The following is a 26,733-nucleotide window of genomic DNA, read 5'->3' as shown; positions in this document are numbered from 1 at the left end:
CCAAAGTATTCATTAACACGTTTTATTTACACATCATGGAACACTTGTTTTAAAGGCATACAATAGGACAGTACTCAACACCTGTCTAGCAAGGAGGAACGCTTGACATAACGGGTACAATTTTTTGGCATCAGCTTATTGTAGTTCTCATTGGTAGCACCCATATTCACAAGCTTACCAATACTGCAAAGCCTCTCACACATCCAAGGAGACTTCTAGTTACAATCATATAATATACAGTAACTCCTGTTCACACTAAAAAAATAAACACACACTCCCACATGAAGCCCTTTCTCTACCACACGCAGAGGTCATCAGAACCCCAAGTCTTTGTTGTGCTTAAACCTCACCACACCAAACCATACAACCTAGGCAAACGCAAAGTAGATAAAACCGCATGACTGGTGCGTTACACAAATGTGTGGCTAGCGGATGGAAGCGCTTCTAGGAGTAGCAGTACGGACCTGCAGACGGACTCAGGTCTCCTTGTAGTAATTGTTGAAGTTAATGCGGAGCAGGAAGTCTTCCAGATGAGGCTGGTAGCCCCTGTTGACCAGCTTAGTGACCACTATAACGGGGGGGGGAACCAGAGATGCATAGCTTTAGTGACGTGCTGTTGTCACCACAGAGCATCAGCGCAGCGGAAATCATTAACACCCATCCATAATATCCATCAATAATATAAGCTGGGAAAAAAAACAATCTCATTGATCCAGACTCGTCTAATCAATGCGGCCGGCGATTACAAATGGCGTCGATTGATTTACTCTGAACTAGAAACAGGTGGGCAACTAAAGATGGCTAGCTGTGGATTAGCAGGGTCCGGGGGGTGGTGGCGCCTTACCTTTGAACAGGAAGTGGGAGTAGTACTTGAAGGTGTTGTAGGACTGCTGCATGGCGATGAAGCTGGGGTGCACCGCCTCCCCCTGGTGGCTGGCCCAGGGCTGTGCGATCAGCTGGGCGCGGAACTTGAGGATCAGGCTGAAGATGCTGTGGATGATGTTCATGACCGGCGCCGCTTTCTCCGTCAGCAGGCCCCTGGGGGACCGGAGGGGTAGAGGAAAGGCAGATGTTAGGTAAAGGGGCCCCTCTCTCCTCCTCCTCCTCCTCCTCCTCCTCCTCCTCCTCCTCCTCCTCCTCCTCCTCCTCCTCCTCCTCCTCCTCCTCCTCCTCCTCGCCGCCCCAACGGAGCACTTCATTGACAAGCTGCTCATGCTCCACCGTCATGCAGTGTGTCACACCGTGGGATTGTAGGAGTGGGCCCCGCTCCAGACTTGAGGTGAAATCAGTCTTGCTTTAGGATCAGGTGGGCAGGAAGCCTGAAGCCGGTCTAAACCACCTCCGGTTTGGCTCAGAGATTTTCGTCTGGTAGCAGCCGGGCTCCGAAACAAAAGGAAGTCGGCCAATAGGAGAACCCCAGAGAGAGAGTTGTAGACGAAGACGGAACCAGGCAGTACCGTGTCTTGAGATTTTGACAATGGTTTTATTAATATTATAATATTCATGCCGCGTCGGAATTCGTTTTTTATTTGGACGCAAGACGTTTTCACTTCAATGAACACGTTCATTGAAATGAACACGTTCATTGAAGTGAGGTAACGCATTAAATGTCACAAATGGGGTTAACTTTAGAAATGTGGAATGTACAGGATTGAGGGATCCGATCATCCAATCCAATCAGCTAAAAAGAAAAGGGTGAACCCTCTGAGACACCGCTGACTGCAGACGTTAATGATACACCCTCACAGGTGTATAATGAAACGATGACCAGTAGCGGGAGATCTCGCTCTCTCTCTCTCTCTCTCTCTCCCACCTGCGAGGCTGTAGGTTGACCTCCACCCCCCCCCCTGGGCCCTCACCTGAAGATGGCTCTGTTGAGGTAGTCGGCGTGCATGCGGTGGATGGCGTCCAGGTCCCCGGCGGTGGCCAGCTTGGCTGTGAACTCGCTCCAGGACACCTGCAGGATCTGGTTGGCGATGTAGCCCTGGATCACCTTCACAAAGTGCTGCATCTCGTGCCGGTACAGCTGCAGCTGGCGGAACTGCACCGAGTGCCCCGCCCCTTTAACGAGCGCTGTGGAGGAACGCGACAACACAGATGCATGATGGGTCAATGGCGGAACTGCACCGAGTGCCCCGCCCCCCCTTAACCAGTGCTGAGGAGGGAGGGGGGGGGGGGGGGGGGGAAACACACACGACACAGATGCATGATGGGCCAAAGGCGCGAACCAGACCGGAGGATGTCACCACGTGTTTGAGACTCGAAAATAAAAGCTTTGATTTTCTTTTTTACGATTTTGCGTTTACGATTGATTGTTGTGACACTTGAACATCTCTCGTCATTATCGTTCATTACGCAAATTAAACAATGAATATCTTCCCCAAAAATAAAAAGGTCAGCGCTGAACGGGTTTATCTGTCCGACTCGATAATTCTGTGAAGGACTTTAACAATCGTTAGCCACCATAGCAGCGCCGCGGCGCCAGACAAGACCAATCCTGTCTGGCTTTAGATGATCCGCTTGTCGGGGCGAAAAAAAATAAAAGCACATGAAAGGGACTCTCGACAGCAGCTTCCCCAGACGCACATGCCGGGCATATTTCACCCACGTTTCAGAAAAACATAAAAAATCTAAATAATCTCTCCACACTTTCTGACTTACAATCCTGGAGATTTACAGTAGTCAGCGCGGCCTTCTGCCGGCCGAGGCCTTTGAAGCGTGTATTAATATTATTACACGCTCTCCTCGCCTCGGAGATACGTAACGCTCAAAAGAAACCCGGAGAAAGGGAGCTTTTCTTGGTTTCGAGCTCAATGGACCCTTTTAAACTGAGCGAGCCCTAGCACGGTCTACCTCCTACCACACCACCATCAGGTACGCCACACAGAGCTATTGTAGCGCCTTCAATGGGTGTGTGCTAGCATCCAGACGAATTGCAAACCACAATAAGTCTGGGACCTCTCTGTTTTGTATGGGAGGGGAGCCATGCCTTATCTGCAGAGTAAATTAAACATGGGCTTGTGAGACTCCTCTGGTTCCCAGGCTAGGTTCTGCTGCTTCTCCTCAACACGCCCACCCGTTACTAAAACTCAACACCTATACTGCAAGCACCCGTTAATAGCGTTAGGGCTGAACGATTTGGGGAAATAATGGAATTGCAATAAATCATCCTATAGTATGACCAACACAACATTGGAAGCAGTCAACATATAAACTGCTCTTTCCTTTAGGCCAGGCCTGTGTGTTGTGTGATGTGTTGAGATGAATTGATGCATGATATTATAACATCTTTATTTAACTATTGAATTGTAAAAGAAAAATAAATACGAATCTTACTGATCTCCAGTCAGTAACAGTAATAAATCCCCCCAAAAAATAAATAAATAAAGCTCTTTCTTTTTTTATTAATCGTAGCCTTCGCGATTTGCAAATCGCGTTCTATTACATTCCGATGTCGGTTTGAAGGAATGAAGCGTGCTATGCTAAAGCTTGCGTAGCGTGTGCTCACCGGTTCTCTTGAGGTGGAACCAGACGTCTCGGAGCGACCACACCATGTGCTTGAGCTGCAGCAGGAAGGAGAAGAGGCGGTTGTACTTGTTCATGCAGCCGTCCGTGATGATGATGTTCAGCGGCCAGTCCACCTGGGTGAGGGAGTGAGAGTGAGAGAGAGCGAGAGCGAGAGTTAGAGTGAGATGAAAAAGGATGGGGGGGGGAAAGGAATAGACCTCAATAGAGATGGCGGACGGATTGATGAGAGGGGAGGACAGAAGGAGAGGAGATGAGGCGATAAAGAGATAAAGAAGATGGGTGGTGGCAGGGAGAGAGAGACACTGACAAAGAGAGAGAGAGAGAGAGACACCGAGACAGAGAGAGAGAGACACCCGAGACAGAGAGAGAGAGCGCGAGCGAGAGACAGAGAGACAGATCAGGGTGAAAGAGGGTAATTAAAGAAGTTAGGGCTGGTGCACGGGCACAAATTGGGAAGGGAAAAGGAGCGAGGGATGGATGGAGGAGAAGGGCAACATGTGGCGACGTGCGTGCGTGTGTGTGTGTGTGCCGGCTGCGCGCGCGTCACCCAAAGGCCCGGCTCCTATCTGGGAGTGGGGGTTCCAGGGCTTAAGTGTGTGGCAAGCTCATTTTCCACAAACCCATAGCAGGTTTGTCCAAACATGACAGCCTGTCACATTCATGCTGCCACTCACGCTGTGACACACACGCATACACACACACACACACACAGACAGACACACAGACAGACACACAGACTCTCACTCTCTTATCGGTCTGCCTGGCGGTAAGGCAGATGAGATTGCCTAAAATAGACAGGCAGAATTTTCTGTACTCTGTGGATAGGAATGGGGGACAAGGTTGTATTTATCGGGGGGGGGAGGGGGGGGGGTGTAGAGAGGGGGTTGAACTGGAGATATGCAGGTTTATAAATTGGGATGGACTGATGGATGACAGAGCAGTGCGCTGAGTACTTCATCCACCCACGCCACCTCGCCTGCCATTACCCAACACAGGTGTGTGCTGCAGTCCTCCACACACAAGCACACACACACACACACACACACATCCAGTCACCACAAACTCAATAAAAATAAATAAAAATAAATCATCACACACACACACAAAAAAAATCACTCCACACATACACACACACACACACACACACACACACACACACACACACACACACACACACACACACACACACACACACACACACACACACACACACACACACACACACTTTAAAAAATAAATCCCTACACCCACACAAACCCCAGGAAACACACACATACACACTGACCAGACACACACACACACACAAAAAAACATTAAAAATAAATCAATGTACACACACACACAGACACAGACACAGACAGACCTTGTAGCGTAGCTCCAGGCAGTTGAGGGAGTCGGGGGCGTGGGGGTGGAAGGTGTCCGGGAGGAAGCGCAGGGCGAAGGTGAAGTTGGCGGCCTGCCGGATGTCTCCGTGCAGGCTGTACTGCAGGGCCTTGCTCAGGATGGAGTTCAGCACCAGAGGGGTGAGCAGCTCCCCGGGGGTCTGCCCGCTGCCCAGCTGAAAGGCACGGCCACGTTACAACCGGAGGTCCGGAGGTCCGGGGGCCAAGGCGGGCTCACTTAATCCCCTGCTCTCTCCCTCCATGTCCCCTCACAGCATCACCTCACAGCGTTGTCCTGATGCCTTACCGTCCGGCGACTTAGCAGATGGGGTTTTTTTTTGTTTTGTGCGCCAAGGCGATGCAAATTCAACAAATTCTGATAAATGTTATTCAGGGGGAAACAATACTGGGTGCCTTGTTAATTAGGTTTGTCAACACAAATCGATGAATCAAATGATCACGACGTATCGGATTATTTTCATCAGATAATAGATAATAGATTAGATAATAATAATAATAATAATAATAATGATAATAATAATAATAATAATAATTAGATCATTAGATAATAGAGGATTAGGGATGGATGATTTAGGATATTCATAGTTTCTTTTGTTGTCCTTTGGACTATTGAACGGCACAATTGTACCTTTGGTCAGTAGCCACCGTTGATGTTACTAATATTGTTGTGCCGGGACATATTTTGTCATTGTGTTTTACACTGAGCATTAAAACGTTAATTTGTTTGTATTTGCATAATGTCATCAAAAACATGAAACAAGATGGATGACATCCAGCAGCCTAACGGGCATTTGGCCTCTCACTCAAGGATGCCTACAGGTAGACTGTGGAATCAACCCAACAACCTTCTGGCTGGGGGTTTAACAGCCTAATCACGACCGCAGTCGACCCCCACGAGGAACGGGCCGACGCAATTACCCGTTGATGTTTCATCTCCACAGCGCTGCAGAAGCCAGCTTAATACACACAGACACCCCAAGTCACTCACCAAACGATACCCTATTATGTTTCCTATTATAAAGACCTCATCAAATAAAAACAATAAACCCAAGTTAAATATTTGTGATTATATGAATCATCTATTTACAGAGCAAACATTGCAGAACAAGTCAACGCAGACGTTACGTTTGGGTGGATAGTTTTTTGTCGTGCGTGCCAATGCTAGTGAGGCATTAAATTAGATTTGTGTCTGATACGATCACGGCCTGGAAATGACAGGAAATTGTTGAAAGAAAATAAGTAAAAAATCCTCTTCTCCAGTTATGCTTCACGGTCCATTTACAAAAGTATGTAAGCGGGTAGATTGAAAAATTGACTTGTTTCACGACACATAAGATCAACATTTCTGACAAAATTGCGTTGAGAAATTGCTGAAACGCCTGCTTGTTGAAAACGTGCTGAGTCACAGATTAAGCACAACAGCAGCATGTTCAAAAGAAAAGGCATTTCCAGGGACGCGAGTTGCCTTCCATGTTATTGGAAACATAAATCTGTTGGACTTGGACTGGGAAACTCTTGGACTAAAGTGAGTTATTTTCGTACACCTTGGGGATACAAATATATTGAAACCTGTTCTCTCCCGTGACCTTGAGAACAGCCCTCTATCTTTTCAGTGTTGTGGTGTCGCTCCCACTACACCAAACAAGCAATTACTCTTATCATCATTATTATTATCATTATAACAAAGCTTTTAGCACATCTATTAAAAGCAACAATATCCAAAGCGACTTATAGTGAATTCAGATGAATCGTCTACTGCGTATAGTCTACACAGTCTACTACACTATCCTGACCTCCTGGCAAACAAATGTAAAGAAATACATCTCTCGGCGGAGCCTGCCCTGGATTATACGGAGCCCTGGGCAGGATTGTCAATGGGGGCCAGAAAGATTTGTGCTTTTAATCAGTGTCCAAATCGCTAACGTTACCTGGACACCTGGGGGGACAATTAGATACACACTAACCCTGCCTCGAGAGGTTTGCTTTTAATTATGTTTAATGTTGTGTTAATAATAATGAATGGTAATAGTGAGAACACAATTTGTACACATAATGAGGCTTGAACAACATCACTGAACAATAAACCCCTTATGGTCCCGTCTCTGTTAATCAAATTCCTTGGGGCGGCCACTAAAAGCACCACGGGGTCAAGGGTCACCTTCTCAAAGAGCAGGTCGCCGAGGGACTGGGCGAACTCCCCGTCCTCCATCAGCAGGAAGTGGCGCAGCGCCTCAAAGTGGCGCTCCACGCCCAGCTCCACGAAGAAGTAGTCCACCACCGCCTTGTTCACCAGGGACATGCTGCGGGCGGGGGGGGGGAGAGAGAGAGAGAGAGAGAGAGAGAGAGAGAGAGAGAGACAGAAAGGGAAAGAGAGAGAGACAGACACACACAGAGAGACAGAGACAGAGAGAGAGATACAGAGAGACAGAGACAGAGAGAGACAAAAGAAATGTTTGAAAGTTATGCTGACTCTCTGAATTCCCTCCTCCTAAACACATGAGAGATAGCCATCAGCTCAGTGCGAGGCGAGAGAGCGGGCGAAACTGCTCGCGGCGTTCCTCAACTTCTGACACATATTTTATTCCACTTCACACGTTCTAATTATCCCCTCGGTCTTTTCCCATTCATAGAGCGCCGTGATGAACGGAAGCCAAGAAGGTCAGCGCCGCGATCGAGAGAGGAGAGAAACACAGGAGTCGGCAGAAAAAAAAAACGTTCGGCCTCCCAAGACAAAGAGTCTTGTTTTAAACGGCGGCTTTGATGGATCCGCCGAACACACCTCTCGCCTTGGACGAATGATTCACACCGAGCTCCCGCACGCTCCAAGGAGACACGCGGGCGCCATCCGTCCTGGAAAATGGCCGCCGCCGCCACCGCCGCTGCCACCGCCGCCGCCAAAGCCGTGCGGTGTGCGGCGACATTTCACAGCTGAGGGCCCGAGGCCGGCTGCCAACGGGGATTTCTGAGTGGTTGTCGGTGACATTTAGAAAAACGGGCAGTGGCGGTGTCGTTTTGACTCATGGCCGTTGCGTCAGCCACCGCGGCCGAGTGATACAGCACAGGTGAGTTCAGTCAAGGTTATTTGAGCTTTTTTTGTTTTTTTTTGTAAAAAGGTGGATTACGGGTTTTCATGTTTCTCAGAGCGCTCCACCGGTTTTTGGACAGGAAGGTTAGCGATGGTTCGACTAGCATTACATGGGGCTAGAGTACGTTTGTGGAGATTTTTTCGCATTTTTCGCTTCAATTTCTGTCCGATATCATGAACGCTGTGTTGAAAAATAAAATAGCCTTGAACAGAGAGAAACCAACAGAGCCTTGAACAGAGAGAAACCAACAGAGCCTTGAACAGAGAGGCTATGAGCACAAACTCACTAGCCTCAATGAACACAAATCCTTTATCTGATCAGTGAGATAAAATAGGATATCCCCACTGACCACGCCTTACATACCGGACACATATACCTGATGAGGGGCCCCTGACCAGGTCTCACATACAGGACACAGTCGTTCTGATGAGGGGCCCCTGACCAGGTCTTACATACAGGACACAGTCGTTCTGATGAGGGGCCCCTGACCAGGTCTTACATACAGGACACAGTCGTTCTGATGAGGGGCCCCTGACCAGGTCTTACATACAGGACACAGGCATTGAAAGACAGGAGGAGGTACTGACTGTGTGATCAGGGGCCCGGTGACGGAGTGCTTCATGAGCACCGGCAGAGACACCATCTCACTCAGCTGGATGGAGGTGGTGTCCGTGGCGCTCTGGAGGGTGGGGTCGGCGGGGAGGCCCCGGGGCCCGCCGGTCAGCCGCTTCAGGAGCTGACACTCTGGGGAGGCCGCTGAGGTGGGGGCCCGGACATGTGCATGTACACAGACACACGTGTACACAGTCAGACAGACAGACAGACAGACAGACAGACAGACAGACACACACACAGGACAAAAGGGTAATGTTAGGTACATAACCTACATATTTAAGGGTTGCATCTCAGAAAATAATTTAGCGATACACTGTGAAAGAGGAGTGATTCAATGACCCATTGGGACACTTAAATACACAGACATGACAAGGTCATAAGCCTGGAGTCTGCGTACGCTATTCTCCTGCTCTCCAGTGTTTAGTGGCATTCAGCGTTGACCTTTTTTTTTAATTGGTGAAAATAAACGGCTTAGGGGATACTATAAGATATTATTGAGAGCTGTTTGGCTGCTCAGAGGGAGATTTGGTTCATATTAAGATGAAGTGACAGATACACTTTTTATTATAGAGCTTGTACATCATCTCATAGCAATTACCGCCTCCATTTTGGAAGCATAGGAGCTTTAGGGGGTTGCTTATTGTGTTGGTAGTAATGTGCTTTTGGTCATTGTTTAGTAGGCAATCCAAAAAAAATTAAATTAAAAATATTTCTCATTAGGGGGAACATTGTTGTGTTTGAAAAAGCCACAGCGCTTCTCATCCAAAACAACATTTTCATTAGCCTAGATTACGGTATATTTACGATGCTTTAGGAATTCACAGTCTCTTGAGTCCTCTCAAGATGGCTGAGTATGACCAATAAAGAATCCCATGATGCATTCTGATGAACAAGCCCTATACAAACAGGCCAACCAGTCAACCAGTGACAATCAACTATAAGACAACCTTATGAAGTGTAATACAAAGGGTGGGCTGAACTGAAGCTCTTGTACCGCAACCCAACTTTCCAGAGAATCAATAAAGTTTTGCAAAAAAAAGAGAAAGAAGAATAAGAGTCCCCACACCATCAATATTTTCCTTACAACCCTCTATATATTATACAGACATGCATCTGTGCACAACTGTGTCTCTTGGAGATGGATAGCTCAGTATGCACAGCACGTTTGTCGACCTAGTGGCTAGCATATCTAAAGTGCATTCAGCTCTTGCCTCTCAAGGACAAGGTTTTGTTTCCCCAAGTCGTGGGGCAGACTGCAAAAAAGTGTTTTGGCCTGGTAAACCTGGACTCACACATGCGGTTGGAGCAGTCCTCGTAGGTCTCCACCTCGTACTGCACGGCCAGGGACAACAGATAGTCCTGCTCAGAGAGCTCACCCAGGGACAGGCCCAGCAGGGCGGCCCGGACGCCTGGAGATAGAGGGAGATACAGAGAGAGAGAGACAGAGAGACAGAGAGAGAGAGAGAGAGAGAGAGAGAGAGAGAGAGAGAGAGAGAGAGAGAGAGATCAAGAAAGAGACAGAGATAGAGAGACAGAGGGAGAGAGAACAATACAGCGACGGTTAATTCAATAGATGCATAAAAAAAATCATAGTTACTCAAAAAATATATATATAAATTGGCGCACTCAAGCCAACAGAGTTCAAACACAGAAGGTAGCCTCGGTTCAGCGGTTTCAATTTCATTTTTAATGAATATCAAGTACTAACATTTTCTTTTTCCATCAGTGAACCACGGCTCAAAGCAAAACTAATCCCCCTGGCCGACAACACAAACGTTTCCCATCACAAAGCAGAGGGAAATTATAATAGTATTTATATATTATATTTAGTGTATTAGTGTGAGTAAACTCTGCCTGAATAGCCTCACACTGGCTTGATTACCCTGGTCATTGTGCGGTCCGGTTGGCTCCCCGTGAACTCCGACCTTCACCACGCAGCCAACCCCCAGCGCCGAGTCCGAGGAGTGCCCGTGGGTATTCCCCGCAGGTGGCGCAGGTATAGGCTCCGCCTCCGACACCACGCACCCGATACCCAACGTCGAGTCCGACGAGTGGCCGTAGGCGGACCCTGGGACGGGCGAGGCGAGCGGCGCCGTCCCGGAAACGACGCAGCCCACGCCGAGCGCAGAGTCCGAAGAGTGTCCGAAAGCGCTTCCTGGGACCGGCGAGGAAAGTGCCGCCGCTCCGGACACGACGCACCCGACGCCGAGGGTGGAGTCTGACGAATGCCCGTACGCGCTACCCGGGAGGGGAGCGGCGTGCGCTGCGATCCCAGAGACGACGCACCCGACGCCTAAAGCCGAGTCCGAAGAGTGTCCGAAAGCGCTTCCTGGGAGCGGCGACGCCAGGGTCTCCGCTCCCGAGACGACGCAGCCGACACCCAGGGTGGAGTCCGACGAGTGGCCGAAAGCACCGCCCGGGAGCGGCGACGCGGGTGCCGCCGTTCCGGAAACGACACAGCCCACGCCCAACACCGAATCGGAAGAGTGGCCGAAAGCGCTTCCCGGGAGCGGCGAAGCCTGCGCTGCCGTTCCGGACACCAGGCACCCGTCCCCCAAGGTCGAATCGGAGGCGTGGCCGTGAGCGCTGCCGCGCGGAGGGGAGGTGACGGGACCGCCGCCCGCGACGACGCAGCCCCCGCCGAGGGTGGAGTCAGAGGAGTGGCCGTGAGCGCTCCCGGGCGGAGATCCCGGCGCGGGTTCGCCACCCGAGACGACGCACCCGGCCCGGAGGACGCAGTCCGACGCGTGCCCGCGCGCGCCGGGAACGGGTAGCAGGGCGACAGAGTCGGAGACGCCCACATCCCCGACCCGGTCGTGGGCGTCGGACGCGGGGCCGCGAGCGCCGGGGGAGGGGAGAGGAGCGCCGACCTCTGACACCGCACCGTCGCCGGCCCTGGTGTGGGCGTCTGACGCCTGGGGGGCGGGGACAGGTCGAGGAGCGACGGAATGGGAGACGGCGTTCGCTCCGACCCCGGTGTGGGCGTCAGAAGCGCGGGCGTGGGCGGGAACAGGTAAAGGGCCGACGGAATGGGAGACGCTCAGGCCGACCTCAATTTTGACCTCCGACCCGAGTCCTTGGACACCGGGTGAGGGGAGGCGGACGGCGTCGTCCGAGACCGGCGCTCCGGCTGTCAGTTTGGGATCAGAGGAGTGGCCGTGAGGTCCTCCGGGCGGAGGTCCCGGTGTGGGCGCGGCACCGGACGCGACGCATCCAGCCTGAAGGGCGCTGTCCGACGCGTGCCCGTGCGCGCCCGGAACGGGTAGCAGGGCGACGAAGTCGGAGACGTTCTCCCCGACCTTGATGTGGGCGTCGGACGAGTGGCCATGAGCGCTGGGGGAGGGGAAGGGAACGGCGTCGTCCGAGATCAGCGCTCCGGCCTGCAGATGGGAATCAGAGGCGTGGCCGTGAGGGCTTGGGGAGGGCGGCGGCGCAATCCTATCGGAATCAGACTCCCCGACGTTGAAATGAGCAGCCGGATCCTGACGTCGACTCGCAGGCAGCAGGGGCTCAGATAGAGCGGGAGGAGGGGCCAGTTTGTCCTGGATGCCTCCGGGGTCCTGCGCGGAGCTAGCCTCGACCGACGAACCAGGAGCAGAAGCAGTATCCTCCACAGGGGCAGGAGCCGTTTCGATCACAGGCTCCGGAGCGTTGGGCTGTGGTTGCCGGTTCGCCTCCAACGTGTTGCCAACCACCGCCAGAGAGCTTGTCTGTGCAGCCGTAGCTCCAAGCGCTTCCGGCATGTTGTCGTCTCCCAGCTGCACTGCGGACTGCGAGGGGTGTCCGTAACCGCTGCGTTTTGGTGCCTCTGGCGCTCCTCCCTCCAGGGTGTACTGTCCAATGGGGAAGCTGGACTTGGAGGCCTGGCCGTGGATGCTTGATCTCGGGACGCTGGCCTTGACATCAGACACGTTCTCGCCCACGGCTATGTGAGAGGCCGAAGGGTGCGGGACGGCCGCCGGGTCCGGCAGGACCACCGGCGGGGGCTGACCGGTGATGCCCTCCAGCGGTCTGAAGGGGGCACTGAAGTCGTAGTCCACCGCGGCTTGAGGCTGCTGCTGCTGCTGCTGCTGGAGGTCAGAGCCCAGCTCCCCCAGGGCCCGGTCCAGCAGGTCCTTCACATCTGCGCCCTCGGTGATGGGGGCCGGGACAGGAACGCCGTCAGGAAGTTTGCGCACTTCCGCTGTGAGGTGTTCTGATGCCTCCTGTCAAAGAGAAGGATGTTGAGTTGAAGCAGCTGGGAGGGGGAGGAGGAGGAGGGGGGGGCATGTCTATATATCACAACAACAACAACAATAACAACAACAAGGACTATAACTGGAATCCCACCTGTTTTTGTTGCAGTGCAGTCTGCTGCTTTACCGTCTGGGTGACAGCTGAAAGGAATTCAATGGGAGGTCTCTCATGCCCCAAGGGATATTTCTCCAGTATGTTCTGCAGGTGACATAAAATAATAAAAAAAAGGTGTCTTGGTGAACTCAAATAACCCCTTGAAATTCAAAAAGGCAATTACCGCATTAATACCGCAATCATCTCGCGGTGCTCATACAATAATCCATTTTGTGATAACTGACAAAAAAACTGACCTCAATCTTTTCTTCGTCCAGCGTTAGGAACTGGGCGCGTGCTGGGTCGAGCCTCATTCGCTGGACCCTCCACAGGGCCCGCCTCTCTCGACGGGCGGCGTCCTCCGATAGGCGGCCGTACTGGGCGATCAGCTCGTTCCTGTGCCCACGAGAGCCGACGGGGTATCACTCAACTGGCGTATTAGTGATCCCGTCGCCGGAGCAGCGTGGGAGGGGGGGGGCGGGGGGAATGAGACGTCTCTCTCGCGTCTCTTGACAGGAGATGCGTGCATCCGCGATAACAGGAATAAAAACCTGGCACCCGAACAGCGATGGGATTGTCGCTCAACTCACTCGGCTGTTTGGTTGCCAGTTTTTCAGCGTTTTAATGAGTTTAGTTTGAGCCTCTAGCGCGGGGGGGGCAGGGGAGGGAGTGGTAGGGAGGGGGGGAGAAACTCCCTTCCTGTGCGAGTGTCATCATCAGCACATGCACAGAGAGAGTGATGGAAACTATTTGGTGAGTCGCCAAATTGCTGTGAGTAATAGGCCCGGATTTGAATATTGAGGAGGGTTCTTCCTGAGCTCTGTGCAAATCATCAGACAATCTACCGAGCCTTCGCCGGTCTAAAGGTTGTTATTGGTCTACGGTAGGCCTGTGTGCTGGCCTGGCTCTCTGCGAGTAGGAGCGATGTTGTGTTACCACAGGCCTAAAGTGTCTATATGTGCTCATCTCTGCGGTAAAAAAAAAAAATAGGGTTAGAAAAAAAAAGTTATAAAAACTGATATGGCCCTTGATTTCAAAAAAGGTTCCCCACCCTTGCTCTAGGAGTATGAGCAGTGTAAATTGTTTTATTAGTCTAGGGTAGGCCTGTGTGCTGACCTGGCTCTCTGTGGGTATGAGTGGTGTGCATTGTGTGTTATTGGTCTAGCGTAGGCATGTGTGCTGACCTGGTTCTTTCAGGGAATGAGCGGTGTATATTGTGTATTATTACACGGGCTCTTCTCAATGCTGTGGAATGCTCCGTTCACTTGCGTGGGCCTTTATGACTTCCGGTGGTGAATTATTTTTCAATAATGACCGTTGCTAAGCATATAATGACCGCTGTCAAGGAAAGTGGATTTTTTTTTTCCACGTCTTTTGTATCACTCCGCATGTGGTCCGGTAACTTATCAACCCTAGCGGATTCGGTTGCTCAGCGACGTCAACGTCTTTGGCGGACTATTTCTCTGCTGATCAACACTACGAATGGTAATTATAAAAAGACACACCGTGTGAAGTCATTTTTTTCGTTTTGGCAAGTAACCGTGTAATAAGCGGGATAATGTATAGAACGTCGCCAGTCATTATCTAAAATAAGCCCCTCCAGTGCAAAGCCCTGTCGGGGCTTATTTCCCGATAATGACCGGCGCTCTATACATTATCCCTTACTTATTGGTCTACGGTAGGCCCTTTGTGCTGACCTGGTTCTCTGTGGCTATGAGCCGTGTATATCGTGTGTAATAGGCCTACGGTAGGCCCTTTGTGCTGACCTGGTTCTCTGTGGCTATGAGCCGTGTATATCGTGTGTAATAGGCCTACGGTAGGCCCTTTGTGCTGACCTGGTTCTCTGTGGCTATGAGCCATGTATATGGTGTGTTACTGGTGCACGGTTAGACCTGTGTGCTGACCTGGCTCTCTGCTCCAGCTGCTCCTCCAGGACCTGCAGCCTCTGCTCGCGGTCCCTGAGCTCCCTGGTGAAGCTGAAGTCATCCTCCTGCTCCTTCCTCCTGGCCGCGCTGCGCCACTGGGGACACACACACACACACACAGACACACACACACACACACATACATACATACACCCGCATCAGCACCATGCCTGCGCCACGACGGCTCAGTGTGAGAACGCTGCTCCTCCTGCCCGAGGCATTCGGTCCGCACCAGCGTTTTCAGCTGTGTTTCCCCCCCCCCCACCCCCCTCTGCCGTATGGGGTCGTAGGCCTGCTTACATGTACGTCCTCTGACCACTTTGGCCGACTGCTGATGTGTGAGTCATGCGTGTTCTCCCCCGGCTACACTATAAAGCAAGGCTGGCATTTTTTTTTTCTCCATTTGAATCATCCTCATGGGAGAGCGTGTTTAAAAAGAATTTCAAGTTTGAGTTTGGACAGAAGGCCGGGATGGAGGATGAGAAAACAAAAAGATGCGTTTTTCAAAGGCATCGGCGTGCCACGGGAGCTGGCCCTAAACACACACACACACACACGGACTGATTATTAAGGGGGTTTAAATGGGGGCCCTAAAAGTGGGTCGCTTCCATTCTGGATTAATCTCCCCTCAAAAATATTTATAATTGGAGGATGAAACCAAAGACAGGGTTATTTCCGAAGATGTAAATACGTAGGTGGCCATAATCACAAAAAGACAAAAGGCGATGGGGAGGGGGTGGGTGCGGGGGGAGTGGTGGGAAATTGCCGTGGGCGACTTAATGATCATTTTCAAGCTCATTTAAAGGCCCCATCATATTTGTTTTTCTTTCCTAATCACTAGTTGGCGAGAGTATCAGAGATTTGTGCTGGAAATAATTAGGATAGATTAGTTTTTCATTATGAGCTTGTCATGAAAATTGATCAACTGAAAAAAAAAAGAAAAAAATGAAAAGAAGGTTTCATCCTTCTTTAATAGCCTTGCGGATGCCATCCATCTTCCTACTTATATTATTCATTTACAAAAATGTATTTAAGCCCACACACACACACACGCACACGCACGTGCACACACGCACACACACACACCTCTTGCTCCTGTTCGAGGTGCTGCTTCAGCTCTTCAAAGCGCTCCCTCTTCTTGGCCTCCTCCACCAGAAGCAGTGACACCTGCCGCCCTACAGGGGGCGAGAGAGGGGAGGGGTTTAGCCACGGATGGCCGGACAGAAACGGACAAGGGACAGAGAGACACAGACAGAGAGAGAGAGAGAGAGAGAGAGAGAGAGAGAGAGAGAGAGAGAGAGAGAGAGAGAGAGAGAGAGAGAGAGAGAGAGAGAGAGAGAGAGAGAGAGAGAGAGAGAGAGAGAGAGAGAGAGAGAGAGAGAGAGAGAGAGAACAGGAGGAGGAGGACAGCAGGCTGCTTAAAACCCCTTCCACAAAAACAACTCACACACACCCCACAGATAGATATACATCCAGACGGGTCCCTGTGCACCTTAGGTAAACTCATTCAGGTACTCACACACGCACACACACACACACACACACACACACACACACACACACACACACACACACACACACACACACACACACACACACACACACACACACACACACACACACACACACAACAGGGTTCACAGGTGGCGCTGAACCGAAAGCTCCCTCCAACACCCCTACTACTTTAGGAGTAATAAACGACACAAAAGGAGCTTGGCTGAACCACGGGAGCGAAGATTACATTGCCCAGCCTGCAGTGCTGGAACGCGTTCAGTAGACCTCCCTGAACTGCAGCCCTGCTGCCGTGAGGGCTGAGAGCTCTTAGGAGTCTACTCACGTCATCAGCAGACGCACAGCGTTGCAATTAGCACAAGAGGAGCTATGCATTACTATTTATACATGGTTAACGCGGCGGCGGCGCCCTTTCCCTTTCACCTTCTTGAGACATGGCTCCAGCATGCACGTGTTTGACTGTGTGCATGCGTAAGTGCCTGTGTCTGTCTATGTGTGTGTATGTTTGTGTGTGTATGTGTGTCTATGTTTGTTTGTGTGTGTATCTATGCCTATGTCTGTGTGTGTGTGTGTGTCTATGCCTATGTCTGTGTGTCTATGTCTGTGTGTGTGTGTGTCTATGCCTATGTCTGTGTGTGTGTGTGTGTGTGTGTGTGTGTGTGTGTGTGTGTGTGTGTGTGTGTGTGTGTGTGTGTGTGTGTGTGTGTGTGTGTGTGTGTGTGTGTACACGTACATGTATGTGTGCCCGTGTCTATGTGTGGGTGTGTGTGTGTATATATGCATGTTGGTGCGTATTCGTGTATTTGCGTATTTGTGTGTGCGTGCGTGCGTGCGTGCGTGTGTGTGTGTGCGCGTCTATATGCATGTTGGTGCGCATACGTGTGTGTGTGTGTGTGTGTCTGGGTTGGCCGCCAGTGAATCACCCACCACGGATGCTGTCGAGGGTCTTGGCCGCGGACTGGCGGACCTGATTGATCAGCTCCTGCCGCGCATGTTCCGTGCGCCGCGCCTAACAAAAGGGTCACACACACACACACGTACACACACACACACACACACACACACACACACACACACACACACACAGGACATCAATAACAAAGATCTATCCTCGTGGCCGGCGACTCACCTCACCATCGTTGGTACCATTACTTCCTGAGAGTACAAGCTCGAGGGTGGTGGGGGGGGGGGGGGGGGGGTTTGGGTTTGGGTTCAGAGGAGGAGAGGAGGGCTCGCACTACATCATCAACAGCGCGGCAGTGCGCCGGTCCTCAGGCGCCAGTGCATCAAACCTAACGACTCCAGCGAGGAGCGGAGGCCGGAGGAGGAGAGGGGCGCCGGTCGTAACTCAGGAGATCGCGCGGGGGAATCGTCTCAATCGCTCCGTGCGGCGAAAAAAGATCATTCCATCATTAGGCAATTTGTTCCTTTTACGGAGGGGAAAAAAGAAAATACGGAAACGAGAAGCGCACCGTACGACTTTGACTCTCACACGTGAGGCGGGACAATGCAGCAGCGGAGCTGGGGTTTTAACCGCCCCTATCCATTACACATATCCTAAACTTCATCACCTATCTGATCCATTAGCCTTACTAAGCAGTGTGACGATAACACTGGTTTGGCTCATTACACATAATGACATCAACGCACTTTTCCTCATTTAGAGACGTCTAAATAATGCAAAGAAACTAAAAGATTGTGAGAAACAAAAACAGTTTGCTAAAAAAAAAAAAGGTTTAAAAAGGGTATAATATGCAACACTTCCTCATAAAAATATCTTAAAATGAAATAATGAACAAAAATAACAATCTCAAAATGACAAAGATGTTTCGACAGATAAGGAGGCCTCCGATCTTTCACGTCTGTCTAGGACTCGCAGAGAGATCCTCCACCCGCTAGAGTTGCAGTACCTGCTCCTCCCTGCTGGTGGCGCTGTGCTTGGCGATCATCTCCACGCGCCCGCGGTACACGGCGCAGTCCCGCTCGATCTCCTCCACCTCCTGCAGGGAGAAGGTGACGGAGATGCGGGGAGTCGGCAGCTCCGACCAGCAGATGTAGTGCTGGAGGCGGAAACAGACGAGGGATCCACATTAAGCGCACATCACATTTATTCCCAGTGGGGGAATTAAGAGACTGAGGCAACGTTGCAATAAATGGTGTATCAAAAGGTCATTGCATTTAAATAACACCCTAATAATGTGTGTTAGTGTGCTACTTTTGTCTGCTCTCCCGTTTAGTTACAAATCTTGTTGTACGATAGTTATTAGGATAATAAGCACATCATTCATAATTGCGGCTGACATTTAGCATATACGTAGATCTAGAGATGCTTTGCATGCGCGCACACACACACACACACACACACACACACACACACACACACACACACACACACACACACACACACAAAGAACCTCCACCACCACTAATCACAGGTAGAGACTGACATTCATTAACACGCACACACACACAATCACTCACTCACTCACTCACACAGACACACACACACACACACACACTGGGTGGGGTGGGGGGGATACCACCTATACAGACTACGACATGTTGCAGACACACCTGCGGGCAGCAGATCTTCAGCAGGTTGATGGTCTTGCCGCAGACGTAGACGTCGTTGGCGATGTGCCTCAGGAAGACGGGCACAAAGTCCTCCACGTCCTTGGAGATCAGGGTATAGCCTCGCTGCCAGAAGTGCTTGTCTGCGGAGGCACAAACGGGGAGTCTGTGAGCTCCCAGACAGAAATGCTAATCGCATAATACTTCACCGTAGACTTTGGCCTTTTTGCTCATCATAGAAACCTCCTTTTTTTTTGCATTTCTATTATAGAATCGCAGAGGAGAAGGGCGAATATGTTCACATATAAGACCCATTCTCTTCCCATTTAAAACATCACTAAATGTCACTGAATGTCTGACTTTAGGGGACCACGTTCAGAACTGCTGGCACAGAACCATGACAGGAAGCCCGGGCATAGAAACCCAAGGTAGGCACGTCACACGGCGAATGCTCGCCTCATTAGGTACAATACCGCCTTAATAGTATTAGCGGCGCCATTTGGGGATCTGAAAAGAGCGCAATTTAGCAGATGACCCGCTCCGATTTCCAAATTTGGGGGCGCACAATGGGAAAGTGGGGGAGTAAGGGGGGGGGGGGGGGGGGGAGCGGTTGACACCTCTCATCACGGCCACGGGGGCCCGAAACTTTGTCCTCCCCGGGAATTGTTGCTTGCGTCGCCCCATTTAACTCTGGCTGCTTGAACCAACACTCGGGAGCCAGGGCTGCTTAGCTCAGTGATCCTGAGCACAGAAAGGCGACGGAGGAAGTGGTCTCCCTGCCTGGAAGCAGCCTGTGTCTTGCCAGGAGAGCTTAGCCCGCTGATTGCTTCCCTGGCGACACAGACTTGGAGGGGGAAACGGTGACATTTGTGTGTCCTCCAAAAAGATTAGAATAACAATTTTGAAAAAAAAAAAGGGGAGTCTGATGTGTGTGCGGGATTCTCGGGCGGGACTTGATGAGGCGTAGCGTAGGAGCGGAATAACCTCTGACCCCGGGGTAAGTGATGCGTGACTCCTTGTAGCAGTAACACTGGTGGGTCACACACTGGTGACCTGTGTCAAATAAAGTGCTATTTATAGAGGGCTTGTCCGGTTAGCGTTGCACAAAGAGTTCATCCCCCAGGATTACTCCTCGGACATTTATTTTGATGGAATCGGGTGCTTGAACACATTATACACACCGTGAAATGTCACCTTTATAATATGATGACTATGTGCTGCGTGTGCTTCTGCAACTACACAAAACTAGCAAAAAAACGTATGTTCTATTTGAATGTGTTTTGAATGACGAAGCTAAAAAAGGGTAAAATATAAAAAAAACTTTGAGTCAGACAGTTTGCCCGGGGCAAGGATGAGACCTTCAGCTGTTGTGCCGGTCACCTCTGGTCTTTAAGATAAGTGAATCATTAAACCTAAAATACATTTAATATCCCCTCAGGGGGAAAAGAGCGTTATAGTAGAGAGATTTAATGTAGCTTACCACAAGGAACCATGTATCATACTGATTTGATAATATACATTGACTCAAAACAAGAGGTCATCTGGCTGGTGTTGGTTTGGTCTGACCTTGTGTGTTTAGAACCTCTACACACACTAGGTTAAACCCAACCAGGCGTTTGATCCAAAAATGGATTTTCTTCCCGACCTACAATCTGTGAAGACTTCGACTTCGACTGATCCCAACAGCTGAACCCAGTCACCTGTGTGTGTGTGTGTGTGTGTGTGTGTGTGTGTGTGTGTGTGTGTGTGTGTGTGTGTGTGTGTGTGTGTGTGTGTGTGTGTGTGTGTGTGTGTGTGTGTGTGTGTGTTACCTCTGAAGCTGAGATAGTCCTCGTTGACCTGGATCATGAATTCGCTGTACACATCTCTGAACACCCCGCTGTACACCCAGTCAGACACAAATCTATAGGGGGTTCACAGAAAAACACCTTTGAAATGTCTGGACCATTATATGTGTTCCAGAAATGTGTACACGTGTGCAGAGTGAATGTCACAGGTACGAATGTTTTCTTTATTACAGTAAAAATAATCTCTACAGTCCACTAATAATACATCCACCAATGCAACAATCATTTCAGCAGTTGTACCATCCCAAAGTTTAAGTAAAAAGCATGCTATTACTATTTCTTACCCGGCTTTGTTGAATTGTCGATTCTGATAAATGACAGCCTTCTATGGTCTGTTATTATAGAATAGGATACCACTGCTTTGAATAACAGACCAAAGCTATGGATGCTATTCTAACAACAATTTGTGGGAGCCATAAAATACATTTTTGAATCAAAAATCTAAAGTATTTTGTGTCAAACTATTGATTACTATATGTTACATTCGCTTCAGTGTTCTGCATCCCGCTGTCTGGGTTTATTTCACCATAATGACCGGCTGTGTCTCAGTGCAACTCAAACCGCTAAAATATTTATAAATTGCAGAACCGCGGTCAAAGTAATTCTAATAATCAAGAATTAATAATTTATACGAAAGAACAGTTTGAACCCACTTCCCTTTTGATGAATTCAACAGTTTCATCTTCCCGGGAGCCAACAGCTCATAGTCTAAACGAGACTCAAATTGTGGAGGTTAGTGGCAATGACGGCGAGGTCCCCTGGTGAAGCTAATCCGGTACAAAGTGTCCAAGAATACATGTTTAACTGCTGGGTGGAGCGTTTTTGTGCGGCACGGGGGGACGCCCACTCACCGTGTGTAGGGCTCACAGCTGCTCTTCAGCAGGGACAGCAGCACGGGGTAGTTCTCGTTGCTGCAGTTGCTCTGCGCTTCGTTGTAGAGGTAGGACAGCATCTTCACGCCCTGAGGGGTGGGAGGGAGGAGCCACACGTTCAGTTGGATGACCACAGACACGCGGCCGGATGACGCGGGTCAGACGAGGCGGTCTCTTACCACGGGGAAGGTGGCCCGGCCCACACCCGAGGGCCCGTCCACACAGCACAGCTCCGAGAGGTACCTAAGTGATGGAAGGGTGGAAAGGCAGACATTCAGCATTTTATTAAACATTGACGCAAGGGGATGGGATGCATGAAAATGAATATAAACTCATGCATATGCATTCAGTAAGGCGATAACAATATTAAATACAGCAGACACATATTCATTTAATAAAATATGAGTCAGACTGCTAAGACTGCTGACTGCTGCTGCTTTGTATTGTAAAAGATAGTTTTATGGACATAATGGACATAATGATGACATAAGGACATAATGAATATGAAGCCCTATAACAATGTGTTCCTATAATGGCAAATCCCTCACCATTAATCACTAAACAATGACCAATCTTTTTTTACTAACAACACAATTACTAACATTTAAATACTCCAATGCCCCGAAATGGCGATGGTCAGTGATGTTGTGATGTAAAGCCCAACAGTAGAATACAATAGTAGGAAAATCAGGTTAAGTAGAGAGGGGTAATTATGTCCCCTCCCCCTCTGCTCCCTAGCAACGTTTCTCCGCCATTGGGAGTTGTTGCATTCAGATACAATCACAGAAGAAATGCCCTGATTGGTCAGAAATGAGCAATCAGGAGTCTAAAAGCTAAATTACGTACGGAGTAAGGCAGTCCACTCAAAACAGATATCCTCCATCACATTTCACCCACCAATAGCTGTCTGATGGCTGGGAGATTTTCAACCAATTACACTCAAATATTAACTTTTAAATCAGCAGCTCGCATGACTCATCAGGTTCCGGTGGTCTCACCTAAGCTGCCGGCCCACTTTGCGGAAGTGGAAGCCGATGGTGAGCAGGCTGAGGGTGGGTGGGGTGCTGAGAACACAGGCCCTGTAGTAGTGGAGGTACTTCCTCAGCCCACCTGTAAACGCCTTTAAAACACACACACACACACACACACACACACACACACACACACACACACACACACACACACACACACACACACACACACACACACACACACACACACACACACACACACACACACACACACACACACACACACACACACACAGAGTTAGAGAAAAGAGCGAGAGACATATCGGCCGAAGCTCTTTTAAAAGCCCTAAATAAAAAGGTGGGTAAAAGGAGAGCCATTATTGAGCTCCCTGGTCTCGTCTCTGACAGGAACAGCGGTTACATCGGTGGCCGGCGGACAAGTGAACACGATCGGTAAAAAATAAGAACTTCTCGGAAAAAACACTGCATTAAAGACAATCGTACATTCCTACCTGAAAGACCAGGCCGCGCTTGGTAGCAGTCTGTCGGGAGAAGTGGCTGAGCCTCAGGTAATGGGTGCCATACTGCGCCAGCTCCCCCAGAAGACGCGACATGCTCTCTGGGGAGGTGCCCGACACGCACACCCCAGGCCTGACGTCGAACTGCACACTCTGGGGTGACGCACGTGGGTAATGGGCCCCATGGGGTGACCACGCCGTACCGGGGAGAGGGGAAGATGGAGGAGAGGGGGGAGGAGGATGGGGAGGAGGAGGAGAAAAGGTAGAGGAGGAGAGAAGAGAACCGTACGGTTACGTTTAAGCAACATTTTCAAACATGCCAACTTGTTTTAGGTTTATTTGTCATTTCTACATTAGGGAGTAGAAATACTTTCTAGCCTTCCAGGCATCCTTAACCATGCAGCAAAAAAACAAATAAGGTAAATAAGATGCAATTGGCGAGCTTAGGATTTCATTGTACCTAATTAAAAATAAATGAGATCAAGAAAATTGCCTTTCCTACCAGTCTTTTAAATATATTTATTATATATGTGAATATGAATTATTTCATCAGGAAATACACATAAAGTCCTCAAGCTGTACACTAGTTAGCTGCCATATTATTTGTATAATTGATTTACTCCAAATGTATAACATATATAGATACTATATATTCAGTTTAGTCTCACTATCTCATTTGCATTAATGAGCAATTTTCCATCTTGTTTTTTTTCCACCATTATTGGGCTCAATTAGTATTGTTTAATTACCCGAATTATGTGTTCTTGCGAAAGACAATTAGCATTTGCTAATTGACATTTTGCAAATGGAGACATTTCGACAGCACAGCTACATATCACACATTCCAGTCCACACATGCACACGGCAGCAAGTGGTGCTATAGTAGACAAGGACAATTTCCATTGTAGTAGAAGTAGTTTAATGTAGTCTTTAGTCAACAGTGCCTCTATAGGTTTTAATGAGCTTTCAGCACAACCATTTAGTGGTGTAATCTTTAATAAACATATTAATAAACCGACGACGCGTTCAGGAACATAACACGATCTACCAAATAGGCTTTGGATTTCAGTTCCAGCATAAGGATATTTAACGCACACTGCCAGGTGTGATGAGAGCCTTCTTCTGCATGTTTTACGTTGCATAACTTGCATTGAACATTCAACTTATTGATTTCATCTTTTATAATACTTTCCTCTTTCTAGTCACCATATCTTTCAACCCTTAGACACCCTCATAGCAACCAGAACCAACCTCAGGCTTTCAAATCCTCTAAAGACGCACTCAGACATCTCAGAATACTGATGTCCAAATAGAGTACTCAAGCCCGTCTCAACAAAAAATACATCTAATTTTCTAAGAAGACCAAAAAATGATTGACACCCAAATGGAGGAGCCGTACCTGGCTAAGCGGGAAGGTGGTGGACTCCACTCCGATCAGCACGTTGAGCAGGTCACTAACCAGCTGGGTCTGGGAGTCCAGGGGGAGGGGCAGGATGGGAGAGGGAGTCTCGACTGTGCTTACGACCCTCATCTGACCCTCCCAGAGGCGGTAGAGCTGGTCAAAGGCCTCCCTGCCTCCCTCGGTGACGTACGGAAGCTCCCTGTTCCCTGGAGGACTGGATAGAGGAGGGGGGGGGGGGGGGGGGGCATGCATCTGAATTCGGTTGCTTTGCTTGCTCTAAAAGCTTTTGCAGAATGGCTCAATACAGGCTGTGTTCCAAAACTATTCCCTCCGTCCTTCGTCCTATCATTTGTTCACTATAACCCTTGAGCAGACATGCAGTAGCAGGCAAGTAGCCAGGAGGAAATAAAACAGTGGAAATTACACATCCAAACGATGCTTCAGTGTCATTAAGGGCAATGTTGAATGTTGATGATCTGGGCCAATCACAAACTTCAGAATTGCTTTTTGGCCATATGTCTGAAGCAATTACACAACTTAAACTAAATAATGTGTTAATGAACAGCTTGCAGCTACAGAGGTGACACAATGGGGCAGCTTTTAGATCAGAACATGGGAGAACCTTTGCCAAATTCCTCACCAGCCAACTGACTCCCAGCAGCGGCGTTTTCCTGGCTCAAATGAGCCAAGAGCTTCCCAGATATCAAACTCAGGACATGGGCTTGGCACCGACTGTGAGTCTGGGGTCAGGTTGGAGGCCGACTGAAAGCCCTCGTCTTCCAACTGATCGAAACAGTGCGGGACCTGCCGAAAAAAAAACACATTGTACAGAAATTATATAGTATTATTGTCTCTAGAAAAGAAAAAACCTTGGTTTTTCAATAACACAGACCTAGACACATTTTCTCCATTATCATAATGATTGTCAAAAGCAGAACATCCTACCTTGATGGCCAGCCCAGTAACATCTGCATCACTAGGTACCGGAGGCAGGTCCAGCCTAATGTGTAGGTCTGATGTTCTGCTGTGATGCAGTGCACCAAACAGCGTCATCCGTGTGTCCTTCTCAAACCTCTCCTCCACTTCCAACTTCATCCTCAACGCCTGCAGCCCAGTGCCTGGAAGGGCGTCCATCAGGCCCAGAGTCCCACAGAGACCTCCCAGAGACCCCCATTCCTCACTGCACACCAGACTCCAGGCACGGGCCTCCAGCCTCTGCAGCTCCTTGCTCTGGTATCCCTCCAACGGGGGCCTCCGCAGCACGGGCCTCTCTCGTCTCATGTAGTCCTGGCTGAACGAGGTAGGCGGAGGGGGAGCAGAGCCGGCCAAGTGCACCAGGAGCTCCAGGATGGGGTCTGAGGCGTCCCCCTCTGGCAGGGCTCCGAGCAGCTCCTCCAACCGCTCCGCCTCTTCCTGACATCCGGCCACGCGTAGGTCGAAGGAGATCATCAGGACTTTGTTTCTGGGCGGTGTGGTGGCCGGGCCGCTGGCAGAGCCTTTACAGGTGCCAGGTTGGAACAGCTTGGACAACAGGGCCCCGTAGGCCCGCTTCTTGAGAGCCTTACGGGCGCCTTCCTTTGAAAGCCCCCCCATGGCACGGCGCTTCCACGACACCCCGTAGATACTGCAGTCGCACAGGGCACCGAGCAGTTCCGTAATGCTGTTATCATTGCCATTAGCTGTGAGGGCGCCGTTAGGTGTGGAATACATAATAGTAGCGGCGTCACGGATGCCTCCACCTATACCATGAAAAGTGAGATGGAAAAGAGAAGGCTGGATCAGTTTATGGATAAGGAATGTATGCATGCATCTATACGACCATGAAGAAAGTACAGAACAAATTCAGTTACAGAGCTAACGTAAGAGTAGCACCGGGCATACAAAAGGCACTGGTGGGCTATGATGATTTACAAACGTCCCTGGGTTGATATTAATGTATTGATATAATGTTAAATGGTCCTTACCTCCTCAGTTATTGTACCGTTAGCATGATGATCAGGGGAGCTAACGTTACTGCTAACTGCAGTGTGATGATGAGCTGTTTGGTTTTAGGCACTCGTCAATTCAGGCACGCAGGAGTCGATATTATTCCACATGTATACGTTTGAAACGTGTATTATTACAGTATTCCGCGTCCCGGTTTCTTCATTCATC

The 26,733-nt window shown here is 49.7% G+C and overlaps 1 protein-coding gene across 1 annotated transcript; it reads right to left on the bottom strand.

Annotated features, from left to right (window-relative positions):
- Positions 1-12: 12 nt before the first annotated feature.
- Positions 13-26,717, bottom strand: tubgcp6 (tubulin gamma complex component 6). Its single transcript, XM_084477696.1, has 25 exons — positions 26,544-26,717; positions 25,525-26,318; positions 25,220-25,383; positions 24,577-24,793; positions 23,172-23,330; positions 22,687-22,808; positions 21,868-21,931; positions 21,668-21,777; positions 20,781-20,872; positions 18,973-19,112; positions 18,309-18,458; positions 17,326-17,407; positions 15,973-16,061; positions 14,866-14,981; positions 13,219-13,357; positions 12,962-13,066; positions 10,515-12,837; positions 9,925-10,041; positions 8,605-8,773; positions 7,090-7,231; positions 4,892-5,086; positions 3,509-3,641; positions 1,860-2,073; positions 845-1,038; positions 13-568 (listed from the first exon to the last, which is right to left on the bottom strand). The coding sequence occupies exons 2-25, from the start codon at positions 26,287-26,289 to the stop codon at positions 477-479; spliced, it is 6,093 nt and encodes a 2,030-aa protein (XP_084333822.1). The 5' UTR covers positions 26,290-26,318; positions 26,544-26,717; the 3' UTR covers positions 13-476.
- Between the last annotated feature and the right edge of the window lie 16 nt (positions 26,718-26,733).

Source organism: Micromesistius poutassou (genome assembly GCF_964030765.1).
Source record: "Micromesistius poutassou genome assembly, chromosome: 13".
NCBI lineage: Eukaryota > Metazoa > Chordata > Actinopteri > Gadiformes > Gadidae > Micromesistius > Micromesistius poutassou.
This window is presented reverse-complemented; position numbering and strand designations above follow the sequence as displayed.

What these genes read in the sequence shown, in the direction of transcription:
- tubgcp6 (XM_084477696.1), bottom strand. Translation starts at nt 26,289, where the DNA reads ATGTATTCCACACCTAACGGCGCCCTCACAGCTAATGGCAATGATAAC. An exon ending in CTGCACTGCAACAAAAACAG is followed by an intron (nt 12,838 to 12,961) that starts GTGGGATTCCAG and finishes TCTCTTTGACAG; the next exon opens with GAGGCATCAGAACACCTCAC. An exon ending in GGACTGCTCCAACCGCATGT is followed by an intron (nt 8,774 to 9,924) that starts GTGAGTCCAGGT and finishes CCCCCACCTCAG; the next exon opens with CGGCCTCCCCAGAGTGTCAG.